Below are 19,419 nucleotides of genomic sequence, written 5' to 3' on the forward strand. Positions count from 1 at the left end.
TTCTCTGACATGGATCTCTGACGATGTCATCTCTCAATATATCCATCGATTTGCAAAGTACTACATCCGATCTATACATTTTTCCATGAATCCATCTGTCTGGCATCTTTCCATTCATCCATCCATAAATCTGTCCATCAGACATCAATTTGTCTGTCATCTATCAATCCATAAAGCTTCCTTCCATCCACCCGCCCCTCCCTTCATTATCCAACTATCTGTTTTTCCAACTGACCGACCACTGGAGAAATACTTCGGAGAAATTTGTTGTAAAAGTATTAGCATTGAGAAATGTTTGATTTTGATTTGAAAAATGTGTAGAAACCACAACTTGTTTAGCACTAAACGTCTAACGGAAAGTGAGACATTTAGAAGCTGAAGGACCGAAGCAAAAAGTAAATTTAATGGTGAATTATTCTTAAATGTTAAGTGCAATATGAAATAAAAGTCTCACTTTGGTAACTCTTTCCTTTTGCAGTTGATGATCCCTTTGATGATTTCTTTGGAGGCAGTCGTCAAAGAAGCGCCCACAGGAGCCGAATGGGAGGCTCGCTCTTTGGTTTTGGTGGCTTTCCGGCTTTTGGGCCTGGCTTCTCAGGGTTTGAATCAGGTGTGCAGATCCCTACGGTTTCTGCAATGAACTGCACATTTTAGTCAATAATGGCTTTGAAAAAAGCAAGCACCTTCTTTATTAACTGTGATTCATTTTTTTGTTCTATATCGACCTAATGTTTTAGGTTTTAGCTCCTTTGGGGACATGGGCGGAGGAGGATTTACTTCCTTTTCTTCCTCTTCGTTTGGAGGCATCGGAGGAGGAGGAGGAGGAGGAGGAGGAGGGGGAGGAGGAGGAGGAGGGATGGGCAACTTCAGATCTGTTTCGACCTCCACCAAGATTGTCAATGGCAGGAAAATCACCACAAAACGGTATCTGGGTGTTGAACTCATGGTGCAGTGCCTTGCAACAGCTTTCATTCTTCTTGAACTTCTTCAAATCCCGTCATGTTACAAAAGACTTTAATATATTTAGAAGGAATGTTATGTCATAGATCCACACAAAGTAACCTATAATTGCAAAATGGAAGCAAAGAAACAAAGTTCTCAAAAGTGTGCCATTGATTTACCTTTAGTTCCCTTTATTCCGATACCCCTAAATGAAATCCAGTGTGGATGGATGGAGCTAAACACAGGGAAATCCTAGAGGAGAACCTCTTAGAGGCTGCAAAAAACTTGACACTGGGACTGAGGTTCACCTTCCAGAAGGACAGAGATACTGAAAGTACAATCAGAGCTACAATGGGATGGTTTAGATCCAAACATTTTTATTTTAGGATCAACAAGTGAAAGTCCAGACCTAAATCCAGTGGAGAAACTTGAAAATCTATGTTCAAATGTTTTTCATCCAATCTGGGATTGAGCTATTTTGCAAAGAAAGGGGAAACATTTCAGTCTTTAGATGTGCAAACATAAAGGAGACATTCCCCAAAATACTTGCAGTTGTATCTGCAGTGAAAGGTGGTTCTACGACTTATTACCTCAGGGAGGGTGAGTATAAATGCACTTCACACTTTTCAGATTTTGAATTTTAAAAACCATGCTTCAGTTCCCTTCCCCTTCACAATGTTGATCTACCTTGTGTTCTATCGCATAAACTCCCCATAAAATATATTAAAGTTTATGGCTATATTGTTCAATCATTTTGAAGAATTTCACTAAGTATGAATACTTTTACAAGAGATTTTATATCTACTGATTCTTGCGGCCCGGTTTCTAAAAAGACCACTGTCTTTGTTTGTGTGCCAACAGGATTGTGGAGAACGGCCAGGAGCGGGTAGAAGTGGTAGAGGATGGTCAATTAAAATCTCTTACAGTTAATGGTAAGGAGCAGCAACTAAGACTGGATAACAAGTAAATATCTCGCCCCAAAATTTGACCAACATACAATTGTCTCATCTGGAATAAAAAAGTCTCTTCTCTCTCTGTTCCTCCTGCATCTCATTCCCAAAGAAGATTTTTTTCTCATTTTAGCTTAGCTGCCAGGGAGAAGAGACATGTTTTCAGTATTTGTATATTTGTATTTATTCTATTATTTAGGGGGACCAGCTTGCTGGGATACGTTTTTTTTTTTTTTTTTTGTATTTTATGGATTTCTTGAACTGTACTGTTCTGCCATAAACACAAAGTTGGCTGTGTGCTGTATATTTTTTTCCTTCAATCAAGGTGTATATCGTCGTTGGTGTTGTGGCAGAAAAATAAGATGCTGTACGTTTAACTGGCGCATGTCATTTTTGCTCCTTTTTAATTTGATTAGTTTAACAAGTGAATGAGAAGCTTAACCACCTCACATTAATGTGTTTAACATAAAACTCCACTGCGCTAACCTGTTGGCTATTGTTCATGCGAGTGTAATAAGGTTTGTGTTCATTAATAAATTAATTATAACAACATGCATATTTTTGCTTGTTTTCTCTGTTCGGAAGAGTGTTTGGTTTGTTTCTGCATGGTCGCTGATAGAAGAAGGCTACCTTAATGATTTCACATTAACTGCTTCACCAGCTCAGACTGAATTTAAAGGGGACACACAGAGGACTTCTTTTTTGTTCTTAAAGCAGTTAAGATTCAATCAATAAAGTTTAGTTTATGAAACGTCATGGAAAACCCACTGCTCTCATCTGGTGTCTGTGTGTTTCTTTTGGCTTGAGTGGCTTTGAATCATCTCTCATGGAAATGCGAGTTTACCTGCTTATATGCCCGATCACAGCTGCACTAAAAAGGAACCACACTGGCTGCTTCCTGTTGTACACTCACTATCATCACACTGCTCACCGTGTGTTTTATTTACCTTACTAATGCCTCAGTGACTCACATTAGGGTTTGGTGCCTGTGTCCTCACTGAAGTAACCCTTTTCATTGTCAGATGAAGTTTTAGTGAAGATCTATCTGTCTTGAGACTCTTAATGCATTTTTCGTTCTCTGATGGGTATGCTTTCATTTTACAAACCAGGTGAAAATGCACCAACACCGACCATATCTGTCAGCTTACAGATGCTTTTTCTGCACTGAACATAGGGCTGGACGTTCAGAGCCGACGCCCCCAGATGCTTGTTTAATTTCCTCAAATGTCATCAAGGAAGAAATTAAAATCTACTGAATTACCCTAAATATCCACTAGAATTCCATGTTTAAATATTTAAGCGTTTTCCAGGTCTGGATAAGTATGTTGAATGATTACGGAATAATGTATTTCTTAATTATATTCCCTGTCTTGCCACCCAAAAGTATGATCCATCAGTCTCTTCATTCATCCCTCTTCATTATCCTTCCCTCCCTGTCTATTAACAACCCTTCCCTTTTATTATCAATCTTTCTTTCCATGCCTTAGTCCATTACCCATCCGTCTGTCCATTGTCTATCCATCCATCCATCCCTCCCTTTGTCTAGTATCTGTCCATCCGTCCTCTTGTACGTTATCTTTCCATCTGTCTGTCCACCGTCCATCCTTCCTCCCTACTGCCCTGTTTTTCAAGGTTCCAGATTTGAAGCCTACTCCAAATAACTATCAAGTTATTTATCGTTGCTCCTGCTGATCAAAATAAGAAATACATGGGAGTATTGTGCGCATTTCTGTTTAAATCTGATTAATTAAAAAAAACCAGGCTACTGGTACAAAATGCCCTGTAATGTTTTAGTATCAAATTACTAAAAGAAATTATGCCAGTCATGTGAAACTAAACCTGTTTCTGGACAAGACTATAAGCCCCCAAAGTTGCTTCTCTGCTGCTTATTCTCTTTAATGTCTTGTGTAAAATGAGAGTACATGCTTATACCCATGGGATTTCCTGTATTTAACCATAAAGCTGGAGTCGAGTCATTTGTACTAATTGCAGCTCGCTCAGAGGAACACAGAAAAACATGAGTGTCCCTAAAGGAATGTGCTGAAGGCCAGCTTTTTTGAACAGGGCCCACTTCACGGTTTTTGAGACATGTCAAGCAAAGGAAGAGGTAAAAAAAAAAAACAAATCAGGGTGAGGCCTTCAATGAGTCAAACTGAATCTTTAAAGCTTCCAACTTATTACACATAAGAATACAAATTCAGTGGGCCGTGCTGGTGTTTAGATTAGATTAAAGAATCTATTTCAGTTTTAACTGCTTTAAAGATATGAGCAGCGCAGACCTAAGTTGAAGTGCGCTTGCGCAGTTCTGTTGCTATGCAAAGTCTTTTAATTATAGCCTTTTAAGTTCGCTATATCGCCTCCTTCCCCACTCGGTGCAACGTTAAAAAATGTGATGGATAAAATGAGGCTGTTTTTAAACTATTCTGTATTCAGTCCACGAATCATTGGTTAAAAAGAGGTTAAAAGACGCTACAAACAGCTGGATAAACGGCTTGTTCCTGTAGGTGTCGTATTTGTTGTACAATAGCGCCATCTCCTGGTCATACGTAAGTTTTTTACTTCATTGAAAATAACTTGTTTGGACGTTCATTCGACAGTCAGATCCTCAGAATAACACTATTATCATTGGTGCTTTATTAGGACATTATTAGTAGGATTAAAAATTAATAAGATACAAAGTCGATATATATCTACTAAAATGAAAGGATATGAAAGCCTATAAATATATTTGAAATATAGTAAAATGTTAAGTTATCAGAGGTGCGTAGTAACCAGTTACATTTACAAGTAAGTAAAAAAAAAAAAAAAAGTACTTCTACTGCACCATGCTTTTTACTTTTTGGGTAATATTATTTTGAAGTAATGCTATTCTTGCTCGAGTACAATTTCTGGCTACTTTACCCACGTCTAGTTGTTTCACTGAATGGTGAATGTTTAAATGATCCTTGGCATACACAGTTTATGGTATTATAAGACTTCTTGTTTGTACTCGAGCTTTGTTGCTCTAATGCTATTTTCTATTTGCTGAGCCCGTTGCGTTTTTTGGTCAATTGTAAATAAAGTAAAATGAATACATTGTTACTAGAAATACTTTGCACTGTTCCAACATATTTACATTATCTACTGTAAGAATTTGTTTCAAAAGCTTTATCTTGTAAATTTGATTTGAAAAGGTCTTTCTGGAATGTTTTTTCTAATATATATATATATATATATATATATATTTTAAATAAATTTCATTTAATTTTTTTAAATTGCAGAATTTGCAGATAACTATATTTTGTCTGTCTGATTACCTAATTTTCATCAAACCGATCTTATAATCAAATGGAAATAGAAATTATTTTTATTATTAAACTTAATCTTACATCCACAAATTTAAAGGAAAGTGGACATAAACAAACCTAAAATAATACTTTATGATAATAATTAATATATTTCTTAGAGCAAGTATTACTAATATTTGAAAAAAAGATTGAATAAATCAGGATACATTTACTGAAATGAAAGCTGATATGTACAAATATGTATAAACATTTGCTAACTGGAAAACAAGACGTTCGTTTAAAAGTGTACCTCTTGTGACCACTAGATGTCATCGTTTGTATGCAAAAGACAATCCAAAATGGCCAAAAAATACCATTCAGGCAGATAAATCACAAAACCCCGAGCTCAGCTGAACTCTGTTAACTAAATGAAACAAATTTGAACAGATAAAATGTAAAAAACTTCCCTTAAAGATGTAAACGTATTATAATTAATTATGTGTAAAAATGGCTATTCCCCTCTAAAGCCACGAAACAGGTTGCTCCTCTGCATAAACAAACAATTTGCAACTCCCTCTTCATCAATCTGCTCCAGTATGACACACGTCTGATTTGTTACACCAACCCCGTCCTCACCTCACCCCATCTCACCTTATACCCTCCTAGCCTTCCCTCCCACAAACACACAGAAACACAGTCTGCTTGACAGCTTAGCACAACACTAGAGCCTGCAGCCACTGGCTATTTTATGAACGATAGGAAAAGATAAGCTGACTGCTTCTCCTCGGCCATGTCTGAACAAGGATTTTATCAGTCAGTGCTCAGCAGTGGGGTCTCCATCAGCACGACACCAGATGTCCTGAACCCAGGGACGATGGACTGCTGAATATTATCTGGCTGCAGTTGTCATCTAGGGTTAGCCCTGCTTTGGAGCTGTGATTTATTTTGGGCTCCTTCAGTCCATGATTCAACCTCCAGCCTTTTAGATGTAATGCTGTATGTGTCCCTCTCATATAGACTTAGTGTCTGTGTGTGCTGGGGTGTGTCTTGGTGTCTGTATTCACGTCTCCATTACAACTGGCTGCATTATTTAACCTGGAAACAAATAACAGGTGCTGTCAGCACAAAGAGGCATCTTGCTGCTCAAGGGTATTTGCTTTTTAAATTAAGTCTTTGATCCAGATAATAATAGACCACCTATTTGAACATTTAGTGAAACCTCATTATCACAACAGCTCCTTTATTTAACTTAATTAAATGCTGTTGGATTTTGCAACTCTGTATCAAAAGGAGCCTTATTACCCAGGTAGTAGGATGTTTACTAGATGCAAATATTGATCCTCAGTAGTATCTGAGGCTGAAATAAAGCACGTAGCCTTGAAGCTACAAATGTTTTGGCTTAATCCGGCTATCTAACTTCACCTGATGGGATTGTGAAATACATGCAGGTTGGAATTGAGAGCCAGGCCAGCAATTTTCCTGCTGTCTGGTGGTCCACTGAGAGCTGCTGTCTCCTTGTTGGGTCAGCTGTGGGTTGTTCAGTTAAACAAGCTGAATTGTAAACCCTGAAAATAAATACGCTCTGGTTTGGGGCTAAAAGAACCCATAAATAACCCTAAAGTGTGAGTTGTTTTAGGTGAGAAAATAAACACATTGTGTGTGGACAGTTTTACCCTTAATACAAAACAAAGCCTTTGTGCAAAGAAATCAAACTTGGGTCATAATGGATGACCTGGAGTGATAAGAAGTATATTCAAACAGAAGTGAAATCCAGCAATGTCTTTGTGTTGGTTAAAGCCCGAGTAGCATGATCTGTTTTCTTTGCTGGAACCAAAACTCTCAGGTTTTACCTGAAGGAATTAAGACGTTTTATTAACCAAGATAAAACTATTTAAAACACACTTTATACAGTTACCAGCCAGTTTACTTGGTACATTTCTTCAGTTACCTGTCTACATACAGCTTGGCAGTAAGTTGATGCTTTTAGGCATCTAGGTGGGTAAAGACAACTTGGTGAAGATCAAATTGAAAAATTGAGATTTTAGTGATTGAATTTGGCATTGTTGTTGATTCCAAGCATGCTTCTCTGAATATTCAGAGACTAATGATCTATTGTAATTTTTTTGCGCAACATTTGCTCTAATTTACAGATATTGGCCTGATCCAGTGAGCAGCAGCAGTGGTTGTAGACTATTTCTACAACCAAGATGTTTAGAAAACTATCACTAAATGTAAAACATGCTGCTTTTTGAAGCAGACTGGCTACAGCATCAGAAGGCCAAAGCTAAAAACAGGAAACTGAGTCTACCATTAACACAGACTCACCAAAATTGGCCAAAAACTGATTGGGAAAACATTCCCAGTTCCAATGAGACTTGAGTTCAGTTGCAACATTAGATGGTAGGGCCAGAAGTCGGTGTATACCACATGGAAGCATGGATCCAACCCATGGGACCTTGTATCAACAATTCAGGCTGGTGGTGGGAGTTTAATGGTGTGGGGGATATTGTCTTAGCATACTTTGGACCCCTTAGTACCAGCTGAGCATTGTTTAAAATTGTTCCTGACCATTACTATCCCTTGATGACCATAGTGTACCCATCTTCTGATGTTTACTTCCAACAGGATAATGCACCATGGCACAATACGTAAATCATCACAAACTGGTTTGCTTGAGTATAAAAATGAGTTCTTCACAATGAGGCCTCCACAGTCATCAGATCTCTGTCAAACAGAGCAGCATTGGGATGTGGTGGAATTGGAATCACATCATGGATCGGCAGCGAACATATCTGGAGCAACCATGTGATGCTAAAGTTTCTGACAGGTTGTTGAGTCTATGCCACGAAGAATTAAGGTAGTTCTGAAAGCAAAAGAGGGTCCAACCTGGTAGGTGCACCTAATGAAGTGGCAGATGATGGTAAACAAAAATAGAAAACACAGTCGAAGTAGAACGTGTTAAATGTAAAACCTTCATCCACAAGGAAAAAAGTTGTTTCTGGTTATTGCCTGATAGGTTGCAAACATCTCAGTAGAATATCTTTATTTAACTGTTACATTTTTTTTCATATTCAATGTATTTCAGTTTGAATAGTGCAGCACTGTCATTTACAACAGCTTTTTGTACTCATGAGAGAAAGTTGGAGACAGTAAGTCAGCAGTAAACGATACATCAGTGGGGGAAGAAAATGAGCGTGGCACTCTGTAAAGTAAATATTTGAAAGGGGTGATAGAGGTTTTAATCCAGATTGGACGGGCATGGACTGTTTGTCTCAACGGTGAGGTCAGCAAACAAATTACAAAGTGCAGGGTCTTGAGATTTTCTGCAGAAATCGAATTAACAAAAGTCATACTTCTCTTCTGCATATCTCTTGAGCTACTGTACCCTGTAAAATCTGGATGAGAAAACAAACATCCAACAATCTCTAGCAGACCTCTTTGCTGATGCTGTCTTGAGTTGGCTGTGGTGGTGTAGTAAAAAGGCAAGTTTTAGCTTTCTAAACAATTGCAATATTTTTGATTGGGACTTCTGACACTAGTCACTAAGCTTTAGTTAATCTTTTCCTTCATACTGTTCCTCTGATGTTGGATTTGTATATATGTCTGGTGCAGAAAAACCCAAGACCTCCATTTAAAACCTAGTTTTCTGACATACACCAACATATGTTGTGCTTAAAAGCTTCTTTAATTTCTTTCTATATGTATTTCATAAAATGAAAGTACACCCTCTTTCACTTTTAGTATTTAAAATTTGACATAAATTATGTGGTTTTTAATAGATTATTATTTACATTTAACTTTAGGTGTACAAAAACACCAAGCAGCAGCAACAACAACACAGATTCAACTGTGTCATTTTTAATTAAGGAAAGCTAATATTGAGCAAGCCCAGAGCATGACAAAACCTTCACCATGCTTTACTGTGGGCAGGGTGTTCTCTTGTTTGTCTTTATATCACAAACATTTTACATGGATTTTATGTAATACACCAACACAAAATAAAGTACAATTATAAAGCAGAAGGAAAATTACATATGGTTTGCAAATGTGTTTACGAATACAATTATCAAAAGTGCTGCACATTAATATCCAGTCCCTGTAAGTCAATGCTTTGTGGAACCAACTTTCACTGCAATTAAACAGCAAGTCTTTTTTGGTATATCTCAACTAGCTTTGTCCATCTAGTCATTGAAATGTTTGCCCGTTCGTCTTCATAAAACAGCTAAAACTCAGTCAGATTGAACTTGGAGGGCTTCAGTCAAAGTTCATTTCAGGTCTTGCTACAGACGCAGCCTCTAAGAGGTTTTCTTCTTGGATTGCCCTGTATTTAGCTCCATCCATCTTTCCGTGAACTCTGACCTGTTTCCCTGTTCCTACTAAAGAATAGCATCTCCACAGAATGATGCTGCCTCTACCATGCTTCACGGTGGGGGTGAAGAGTTAGTTTCCGCCTGACACAGGGTTTTTGCATGTAGGCTAGAAAAGGTCAAATGTTCGTCCCATCTGACCAGAGCATGTTTTTCCACATATTTACTGTTTCCTCTATAAGATTTGCGGCAAGATCTAAAGTGAACTTCTTATAACTTTCTTCTTGCCACTCTTCGGTAAAGGCCAGTTTTGCAGAGTGCACAATTAATAGTCATAAAAGCCTAATTTCATATATAAAACACAAAAGAGGTTTAATCATATCATGCTCTGCCATGTTTTGTATATGAAATGCTCATGTTGGTTGCTTATATGCTCATATTAGTCACATGTGAGTTATTATATTTTAAAAGCTGGAGCAGACCCTCCTTTAATAGGACCAGTTTCAGAAAGGCGAGCATCTGGTCTCCTTTCTTCTCCTCTTCGTTGCCTTAATTACACAACACAATGGCGATCCGATCTGCCTGTAATCTCCCAGTATAAAACCCCCCCAACCACCGCCACCCCACACCATTCCCTGCCTGCCACTAATTCAATATAAATGTAAATTACCTAGAGAAAAGAATAACCAAAACTCATTTTATTTACATGACTAATCACAATCAAAGTCAGGCAGATGAAAAATGAATGAAATATATGGCTGGAGTTTGAATGAAGGAGGGGGTCTATTTACCTTAAGGGTACCTGGTTTTTATCATCTTTGTTATTTCTTCTTGCTTACATCAGTATACCTTTCGGACTCATGCCAAACTTGCTGGAATATTAGTTTGTATCTCTTTTCCTCTGTCTGATTGTATTTAAACAGCCAAGGGCATCAGAAGGTAATATGTTTTTCTCTTTTGCAACACACGCATCTCATGTCAAAAGGGACAGGAGAAAAATGACTTTACGTTGAACACCTCAGGCAATCCATCCAGACAGCGATAACTTTAGGTGTGATTCATTCCCTCTCTGCTTTACACCCACAGACATCGCTTCCCAAGACCCCTTTGAGGAGGAGTTTCGCAGCCGCAGACAGAACACGCTCCCCGGTTTGGGCCTGCACCAGCGCTACCTGAGGAACTCCGCCCAGAACCCCTCTGAGGAAGAGGAGGAGCACGGCCCGCAGAGCCTGGGACTAACGAGAGGTCCGCCCTGCTGCCACTGCAGGCTTGATTAATTACCAACACACAGAGCTCTGCCTTTAAGAGTCCTAATAAGCATGGCTAATTGTCTGCTTTTGTGCCTGATGGCCTCACAAAGCACAGTGAAGAAGTCTGATTGGCAGATGTAAACACCGAGGACAGAGATGTTCATTAGCCAGCTCTGTTTTACGTCGCTGTAACGACCATAGGTCAGAGTCTGCCCTCTGTTTTCCTTCATGGGATCAGGAAGTCGGACACAAAAGCTGAGCAATTACACAAAGCCGGCGAACGTTTTACATACGGCAGCTTCATTAGTTGAGGAGGGAACCCTTAATTTCAGCGTGCATAGTTCCTGCTTAGATACAAACAAAGAGCCTGATTCTCAGTCTCTCTCTGTCGTCTCAGAGAGCTTTTAACTAGCATTCCTGTCTGAAACCCAGAGTCAAGTCAGCAGCAAGGTCTGACGAGTCATAAAAATGCTAAATTTCTAATTTAACGAACCAAACCCGATGCACTTTACAAATAGGTCATTCAGAAACACATGTAGCTATGCAACCAATTATTTTGAAGGAGAATCTATGGTTGCTTGGATGAGTCACTGCATCTAGATAATAATTCATTTCACTTTTTTTGGTAGTGAAGTTAATTCCAACGAATGCCTCTATGTTCTCAATTTTAGCACAAAAGAAAGACAAACTGCATTATAATGTGTTGTATCAGAGGAGTGGAGGTGATGTAAAAGCAAAAATAACCTCATAATGTGATTAAAATGCAAGAAAAGGCTGCCATCCCCTCTTCATCCCTCACGTCTACATTTCTGTTTCTAAAATGAATCAAACATATGATTAAGTCCCAGCAAAATGGTTAATATACAGTCTTGCACATATATTTATCCTACCTTGAACAAATTTTACATAAAAGAGCCGGCCTCTTAGTGAACATTCATGAAAAAACGGGATCACGAAGACCAATGGCCACAACAAACAGGTCATGGATAAAGTTGCTGAGCTGCTAAAAACAGACTTGCTAATGCACGACGGACAGACCATGAAAATAGAGCCCGCTGTAATTCTGGAGGAGCTGCAGAGATCCACAGCTCAGGTGGTAGAATCTTTTGACAAAGAAACTAGTTGTGCACTCCACAAGCTAACCTTCGTTGAAGTGTGGCAAGTACAAAGTATTGATGAAAGAAAGCCATATAAAGTACCAGTTTCAGTTTGCCACGAGCTATATAGAGACTACAGCAAACATGTAGAAGAAAATGTTCTCGTCAGAGGATCCCAAAAATTAACTTTTGGCACTTGTGAAACATTATTTTACCAGGAAAACTAACAAGGCACATTATTCCTAAAACAGAATCCATGTGGTAAGTGGACTGAATTTATATAGTGCTTTCCCAGTCAAACCTACCACTCAGAGCACTTTACAGAACCATATTCACCTAACCACACTCACATGCAGATTGGTAGGCAACTTGAAGTTAAGCTGGATCAAACCCACAACTTTCAGAGTGCAAGAAGACTACTCTTCCCACTATGCCACAGTCCCAGCCTCATGCGGTGAAACATGGTGGCATAATGCTGCCACTACCATGTTTCACCACATGGCGGTGAAACATGGTAGTGGGAGCATTATGCAGTGGGGATGCTTTTCTTCAGCAGGAACAGAGAGGCTGGTCAGAGCTGAAATAGAGCTAAATACAAGACTTGAGACTGATGTGGAGGTTTTCCATCCAGCAGGATGGCTTTAAACATACAGCCAGAGCTGCAATGGAACTGTTTACATCAAAACATGTTCATATTAGAATGGCCAATCAAAGTCCAGACCTAAATCCAATTGAGAACATCTGTCAAAAAATGAAAATTGAAGTTCACATAGATCCTCCTTTTCAATGTGACTGAGCTTGAGCAAAGATTTTGGGCAAAGATTTCAGTCGCTAGATATGTGAAGCTGGTGGAGACATTGCAGCAAAGGTTTTTCTACAAAGTACTCAGGGGGCTTAGTATAAATGCACCACACTTTTCAAACTTTTATTTGTAAGAAATCTTGAAAATTATAGATACACTGCTCAAAAAAATAATGGGAACACTCAAATAATACATCCTACATCTGAATGAATGAAATATTCTCATTGAACAATTTCTTCTCTACAAAGTTGAATGTGTTGACAACAAAATCACACAAACATCATCAATGGAAATCAAATGTATTAACCAATGGAGGCCTGGATTTGGAGTCACACACAAAATTAAAGTGGAAAAACACACTACAGGCTGATCCAACTTTGATGTAATGTCCTTAAAACAAGTCAAAATGAGGCTCAGTATTGTGTGTGGCCTCCACGTGCCTGTATGACCTCCCTACAACGCCTGGGCATGCTCCTGATGAGACGGCGAATGGTCTCCTGAGGGATCTCCTCCCAGACCTGGACTAAAGCATCCGCCAACTCCTGGACAGTCTGTGATGCAACGTGACGTTGGTGGATGGAGCGAGACATGATGTCCCAGATGTAATCAATCGGATTCAGGTCTGGGGAACGGGCGGGCCAGTCCATAGCTTCAATGTCTTCATCTTGCAGGAACTGCTGACACACTCCAGCCACATGAGGTCTAGCATTGGTCTCACAAGGGGTCTGAGGATCTCATCTCGGTACCTCATGGCAGTCAGGCTACCTCTGGTGAGCAGATGGAGGGCTGTGCGGCCCTCCAAAGAAATGCCACCCCACACCATTACTGACCCACTGCCAAACCGGTCATGCTGAAGGATGTTGCAGGCAGCAGATCGCTCTCCACGGTGTCTCCAGACTCTGTCACGTCTGTCACATGTGGTCAGTGTGAACCTGCTTTTATCTGTGAAGAGCACTGGGCACCAGTGGCGAATTTGCCAATCCTGGTGTTCTCTGGCAAATGCCAAGCATCCTGCACGGTGTTGAGCTGTGACCACAACCCCCATTTGTGGACGTCGGGCCCTCATACCATCCTCATGGAGTCGGTTTCTAACCGTTTGTGCAGACACATGCGCATTTGTGGCCTGCTGGAGGTCTTTTTGCAGGGCTCTGACAGGGCTCCTCCTGTTCCTCCTTGCACAAAGGTGGAGGTAGCGGTCCTGCTGCTGGGTTGTTGCCCTCCTACGGCCTCCTCCACGTCTCCTGGTGTACTGGCCTGTCTCCTGGTAGCGCCACCAGGCTCTGGACACTACGCTGACAGACACAGCAAACCTTCTTGCCACAGCTCGCATTGATGTACCATCCTGGATGAGCTGCACTACCTGAGCCACTTGTGTGGGTTGTAGAGTCTGTCTCATGCTACCACGAGTGTGAAAGCACCACCAACATTCAAAAGTGACCAAAATATCAGCCAGAAATCATAGGTACTGAGAAGTGGTCTGTGGTCCCCACCTGCAGAACCACTCCTTTATTGAGTGTGTCTTGCTAATCGCCAAAGATTTCCCCCTGTTGTCTATTTCATTTGCACAACAGGATGTGAAATTGATTGTCAATCAGTGTTGCTTCTTAAGTGGACAGTTTGATTTCACAGAAGTTTGATTTACTTGGAGTTATATTGTGTTGTTTAAGTGTTCCATTAATTGTTTTGAGCAGTGTATACATTTATATATATATATATATATATATATATAAATATATATATAAATATATATCTATAGATATATATATATATATATATTACTTAATTATTCACTGCTTTGAGTTACTATCAAAACAAATCCCAGTAAATGCATTAAAGTTTGTGGTTGTGACATGACAACCATTTGCAAAGGTTCACAGGGTATAAATATCTTTTGGATGGCACTGCATTTTTTTTGATAGGTAATTTAATAGTATCAAAATAAGAAGAAACATGGGACAAACAATGCCCAGATTTGTTGATAGCATTTTTTTTTTGCTGTTTTAAAGGACACGTGGACACCAAGAGGAAGAAACTGTGGCTGAAGGAGGCAGAATCCAAAAAGAAACGAGCTCCTCGACTCTTCCCTCGTTTCAGTGGATTTGGTACCTTTTTTTGAACAATTCACAGTTATATTCGGCAGATGTTTCTCATATGAATGTGGCATTAGTTTGTTCTGGTTCAGATTCAAAGGCTTGATAGTTCCAATGCTGCATCATAGCTCCTTTCTTCAATTTGCTGCAACAGAAAGCATAACGTCCTTCCCCCTTTTATTAACCAAAAACATCTCTCTGATCTTAAGCTTGAGATTTAGATTTGTACAAGATTCATTGTAGTTTATCGGTTAGCAGTGGTTGTTCCATGAATGGAGCTTGAGGCGAGCCCCAGACAAAAATTGCAGGGCAGTCCCGCAAAAAACGTATAAAAGTCGCACATTTCTCAGCAGCAAGCAGGGGACACCAACTCTCCGCTGAATGCATAAAAGCAATAGAAAACTTGTTGAAGGTGCAACTGACAGATAGTTTGTTTTAACTGATGCTTGTGTGCTTCCCTTTTCAATGGTGCCCTGGGCAATTGTCCTATTGGCCGATATCAGTGTTTATGGAATAAGCCTTGAAGATGTACAGCTAACACTTAAAATCAAAACAAATCTCTTCTTGGTGAGGTTTCTTGGTTTCTGCTTTTTGCTTTGTATGAATTTAAAAAGGTTCAGGTAGAGGAAGAGTCATAGGAGCAACTTTGTTTGAAATTAGCAGAAAGTTTCTGACACTGCACAGCATGTGAGAGTCAGTGAAGGTCAAACCATTTAATGGATTCATCTTTAATAAGAGACAAAGACGAAGACAGAAGACTGGGAAATGTGAGTGGTTACAAAGGCTCAAAGCTTTGGCGAGTATTAGAAAATGATTATCATGTTGAGCTCAGTCCTGTATGAACTCTGAATTACGTTTTTCCACAGCATGAAAGGACACTTTTACCACTTTTAAATACTGCTTTAGGGGATAATTGTGTTTGTGAAATTATTGTATTTGTAAAACTTTTCTCATGAAAGGTTTCCTTATTTGATAAATCCTGACAAATGCAAGATAAATGTTCATTTTTATGGACTCTCGGAATAAATGCTCAAATAAAACATTAACTGTTTTTTTTGTGTTACTTTGACAATATGTTTTGGATAATTATCGTACTGAAATACCTCGAAATGACCCATATTCATTGTTTCTGGATGTGGCCACCAGATTTGTATTTAAGATGTCCTGGTGTTTGGTGCCATGCATTATGACAATGTTTCCTTTGGAAGTGAAACAGGCCCACAGCATCACTGATCCTCCTCCGTTAATAGCTTACACCTTTTGAATACGTGTTAATCTAGAAGAGGCTGGTGCTGGAGCTACTTAATCTGTACCCATCAAATTTTATGTCTGCAAACCTCTTGACTTTAATGGACCCAGGAAGAGAAATTGGCAATAACTTGACTTTGAACATGTCACAAATGTGATTTTTATTTACAACTTTATACACATTACAAATTGCCAAAACGCCAATGTCACAGTGCCACACCATCATTCTCTTCTGTGTGCTAGTCTGTGTTGTGCTTTGTGATGCTGGGCATGTAATGTCCTTCGCTTCATCGGAACAGAAAGGCCTGATCTTTGAATAAAGATAAGTCTGCCTGTCCGTGGCCAGTCCAGGTGCAGACAGGACAGGAACACAGACAACAGGGTGTAGAACTCCCGGGTTACACAGGAGCTGAAAGCTAACAGGCTCTGCGTCGCTGTGAGTCCTAGCTAGGACCACACCAGGTCTTTTGGCATCAAAGCTGTTAATAAAAGCACACAAAAGACAATTAAAATATTGCATGTCTCTTTGTTATTGACAAATACAGATTGTGGAAGTCTGCATAATAGATACCTGAAGTGCTGATAACTCTTGATCTGTCAGAGCATTCGGAAGTCTGCCAGTCTGCCAGTCAAATGTGTTGACTAACACCATGCCATCTTCCAGTCCGACCAGCTGTGGGATGTTGAGGCAACTTTCTGGCGAGCTGTTTTCCACTACCTGTACACAGAAGGACCATAATAGAAATAAGCATATTGTCACCTGCAAACAATTTATATAAAATCTTTGACATTTCAGAGTCATCTGCCCTTTCTTATTGTAAGTATGAATGTTTTCCAGCTGCTCTCTAGGGAACAGTAACTGAATGGTGCCAAAGACGAAACACTCTAAATTTCCCTGTCACATGTGCAGTGCCTTAGAAAGAGCAGTATTCTCACATTATTTTGAATGAGCCTGCCTGCAGTGGTTTGTATTATTCATGTGGCAGAACTCATGCACATGACCCAGCAACTCATTTGGCCCTTATTCCCATGCAGCTAGCAGTCTCGGAGGGTTTAATTAAACTAGTGTCGAAGCAGTGGCCCATCTCCTGCCATTGCCTTAAAATCTGCAGCCCTCGCAAACATTCCTCCTGTCGACTTCCACTCAGAGGACGTCTACGTCCTGAAGAGCAAAGAGGCAGAGTAGCGACCCAGCGTCAAGCTCCTCTGTGTCAACCGCCGGCTGCTTGAGAGAAAATGGCACCTGAGTGAAGTGGAGCATCTATTGACACCCATTCCAACACAGAGAGAAATTAGCACAGCACAAGTATTCTACACTGACAGGTAAATGAGAATAATAAGAGAACACAAACCTGAATCATATTACACGATACAACAAGTTGACATCATGGAGTGGATTTGTTTTTAACGCATCATGTAGATCCAATAAAAAAATGTATTTCTGCCCTTGATTACTTATATTTTCCAACTAATCAAAGAACCAAAAGGTTTCAATAAGCATAGTTGTGAGAGCTCTGGTGGAATTCAGCATAGATGATCTGTGAGGTTCTCTATTTTAGTTTTTGTATATTGTCTTAAAGTTTCTGTGAAATATAATTTACAATGATAGAAATTAGAGCTGTATGGGGTCTTATGAATGTAGTTCTCTGTTTGAGTGAATTGATTGAAGAGCCAGCTGCTGAAACCTAAATCTTTCTTCAAAAAACAGAGCATTGGTGAACAGAGTAAAAAGCTGAAATATTTTCAAAACGTTTTTGATAGCTCCGTTCTTATCTAAGAACCTATTTACATGACGTTTTCTAGTGAAAACAGAAAAGATTGGTTGCAATTCTAGTGTTTGTTTATATGACAACGACGCACATTTTCTGTGAAAACCTGTTCCAGAGTTCATTGGTTTAAAAAGGTCCCTGTCTCCATTGTCGTGTATAAGGGAAAAATTAAATCTTTCTCAAAAAGAAGCCCTGGCTCATGCACAGTATGAGTGAAATCAGTAGAAATGAATATGCATGTGTTGCCAACCAGTTTAAAACCCACAGAAGATGAAGATGTAAACAATAACAATGGCAGATTGCAGAGTACTTACTTGTGCCATTGACCAGGAAGAGTTTTAAAGGACATACCGCCTACTAATAGGGTGGAGGGGGAATTACATCATTTTCACGTCTCTACTGTTGCCATGTGAACGGAGATTGCAATTAAAACGTTGTCATGTAGACGTGTTAACAGAAACAAAAACAAAAATCCAGTTTTTAATGGATCGTTGTCATGTAAACAGGGACAAAATTCTGACACACTTTTCACTCCTAGGCCCAGTGGAATCCAACACTACAGACATAACCAATATAGTCATATTCAATAAGTTAAAATATGTGTTTCAGTGAGGGTCGTTTTTTAGACTAGAAATACCTTTTGAAAATATCAACCATTAAGCAGGCATTAAACATACCTTTAAACAAGCCCACATTTCAGTATTAAAATGTTTTTTTTTCCCTTTGGTCAGATGTCATATTCTAATATCAAATGTCATGTTTGCATTAGCTGTAAGAGTAAAAGGATCACAATTAACTATAAAGGCTTTAAAAACATCAGTCTGTGTGTATATAACGTGTTTCAATTTACTTTTCAGTAATATTCTAATTTACTGAATGTGACATGGAGCACTTTGTATTCCCTCACATGAAGAACTATAAAACCTCTTTTACAGCTACTTTTTGAGCAAAAGGTTTTGCTATCATTAAATTTTTCACTCTACTTCCATATTTACGAAAGCATTCAAAACTATAGTTTATAGATGTAATAAAAATAGCTTTCTATAGATTTAGCTCATTAAACAGCTTCTAGCAGGTTAGTTAACATGCTTTCCCACCAGCTTCCTTGGTAGTTAACTTGCTACCAGGCTAGTTAGCTACCTTTCTAGCTAGTTTACAAATTAGTTTGCTAGCAGGCTGCATTTGATTCAAACTACTGTAAAATGCAATGATTGTATCTGTTTAGAGCTACAGCTGATTGAAATAAACCTACGTAAAACAAAATGGTTTTGTTGTTGAATTACTTGTAGATCACTAGTATATCTAACTGCTTCCAAAAGTTAGATATGAACAGGGGCTGTCTGCTTGTTGACAATTTTTATTTGCCTGCGATTGAAAAAAAAAAAAATGGAAAGATTTTAGAGTCAAAAATGTTTTTTGCACTAAGCATCTTCAACAGAAAGATGTAGTTTTGTTGTGCAGCTAAGAGGTAAAATAACATCTAACCTTGAAAATCCCCATATTGTGGATCAGCTGTCTGACAGTGATTTAGGGGCAGCTAAATTGGAGTGAGATTATTTTTCTAGGGGTGCCCTCAGTAGATTAGAGGTAAGGGAGTGTTTGATCAGATGTAAACTGGAGAAAGCATTTACACCTCTACTGCCAACAATTACTCTCAGCACGTTTATTTAAATAAAATTATCTCTTAATACCAAATTA

The 19,419-nt window shown here is 39.1% G+C and overlaps 1 protein-coding gene and 1 long non-coding RNA gene across 2 annotated transcripts in view; one reads left to right on the plus strand and one right to left on the minus strand.

The window, feature by feature from the left end:
* dnajb6b (DnaJ heat shock protein family (Hsp40) member B6b) overlaps nucleotides 1-15,750 on the plus strand; it is a 33,492-nt gene extending 17,742 nt beyond the window's left edge. Inside the window, exons 6-10 of the mRNA XM_047349533.1 lie at nucleotides 479-610; nucleotides 738-924; nucleotides 1,804-1,874; nucleotides 10,552-10,710; nucleotides 14,621-15,750. Coding sequence (XP_047205489.1) covers nucleotides 479-610; nucleotides 738-924; nucleotides 1,804-1,874; nucleotides 10,552-10,710; nucleotides 14,621-14,730 — 659 coding nt within the window. The 3' untranslated portion in view covers nucleotides 14,731-15,750. The remainder of the gene's footprint in view (nucleotides 1-478; nucleotides 611-737; nucleotides 925-1,803; nucleotides 1,875-10,551; nucleotides 10,711-14,620) is intronic.
* On the minus strand, nucleotides 15,045-17,957 carry LOC124857935. Its single transcript, XR_007035719.1, has 2 exons — nucleotides 16,524-17,957; nucleotides 15,045-16,431 (listed from the first exon to the last, which is right to left on the minus strand). It is a non-coding gene; the product is annotated as an uncharacterized LOC124857935 (long non-coding RNA).
* Between the last annotated feature and the right edge of the window lie 1,462 nt (nucleotides 17,958-19,419).

The sequence above is a fragment of the Girardinichthys multiradiatus genome, chromosome 21 (genome assembly GCF_021462225.1).
Source record: "Girardinichthys multiradiatus isolate DD_20200921_A chromosome 21, DD_fGirMul_XY1, whole genome shotgun sequence".
NCBI lineage: Eukaryota > Metazoa > Chordata > Actinopteri > Cyprinodontiformes > Goodeidae > Girardinichthys > Girardinichthys multiradiatus.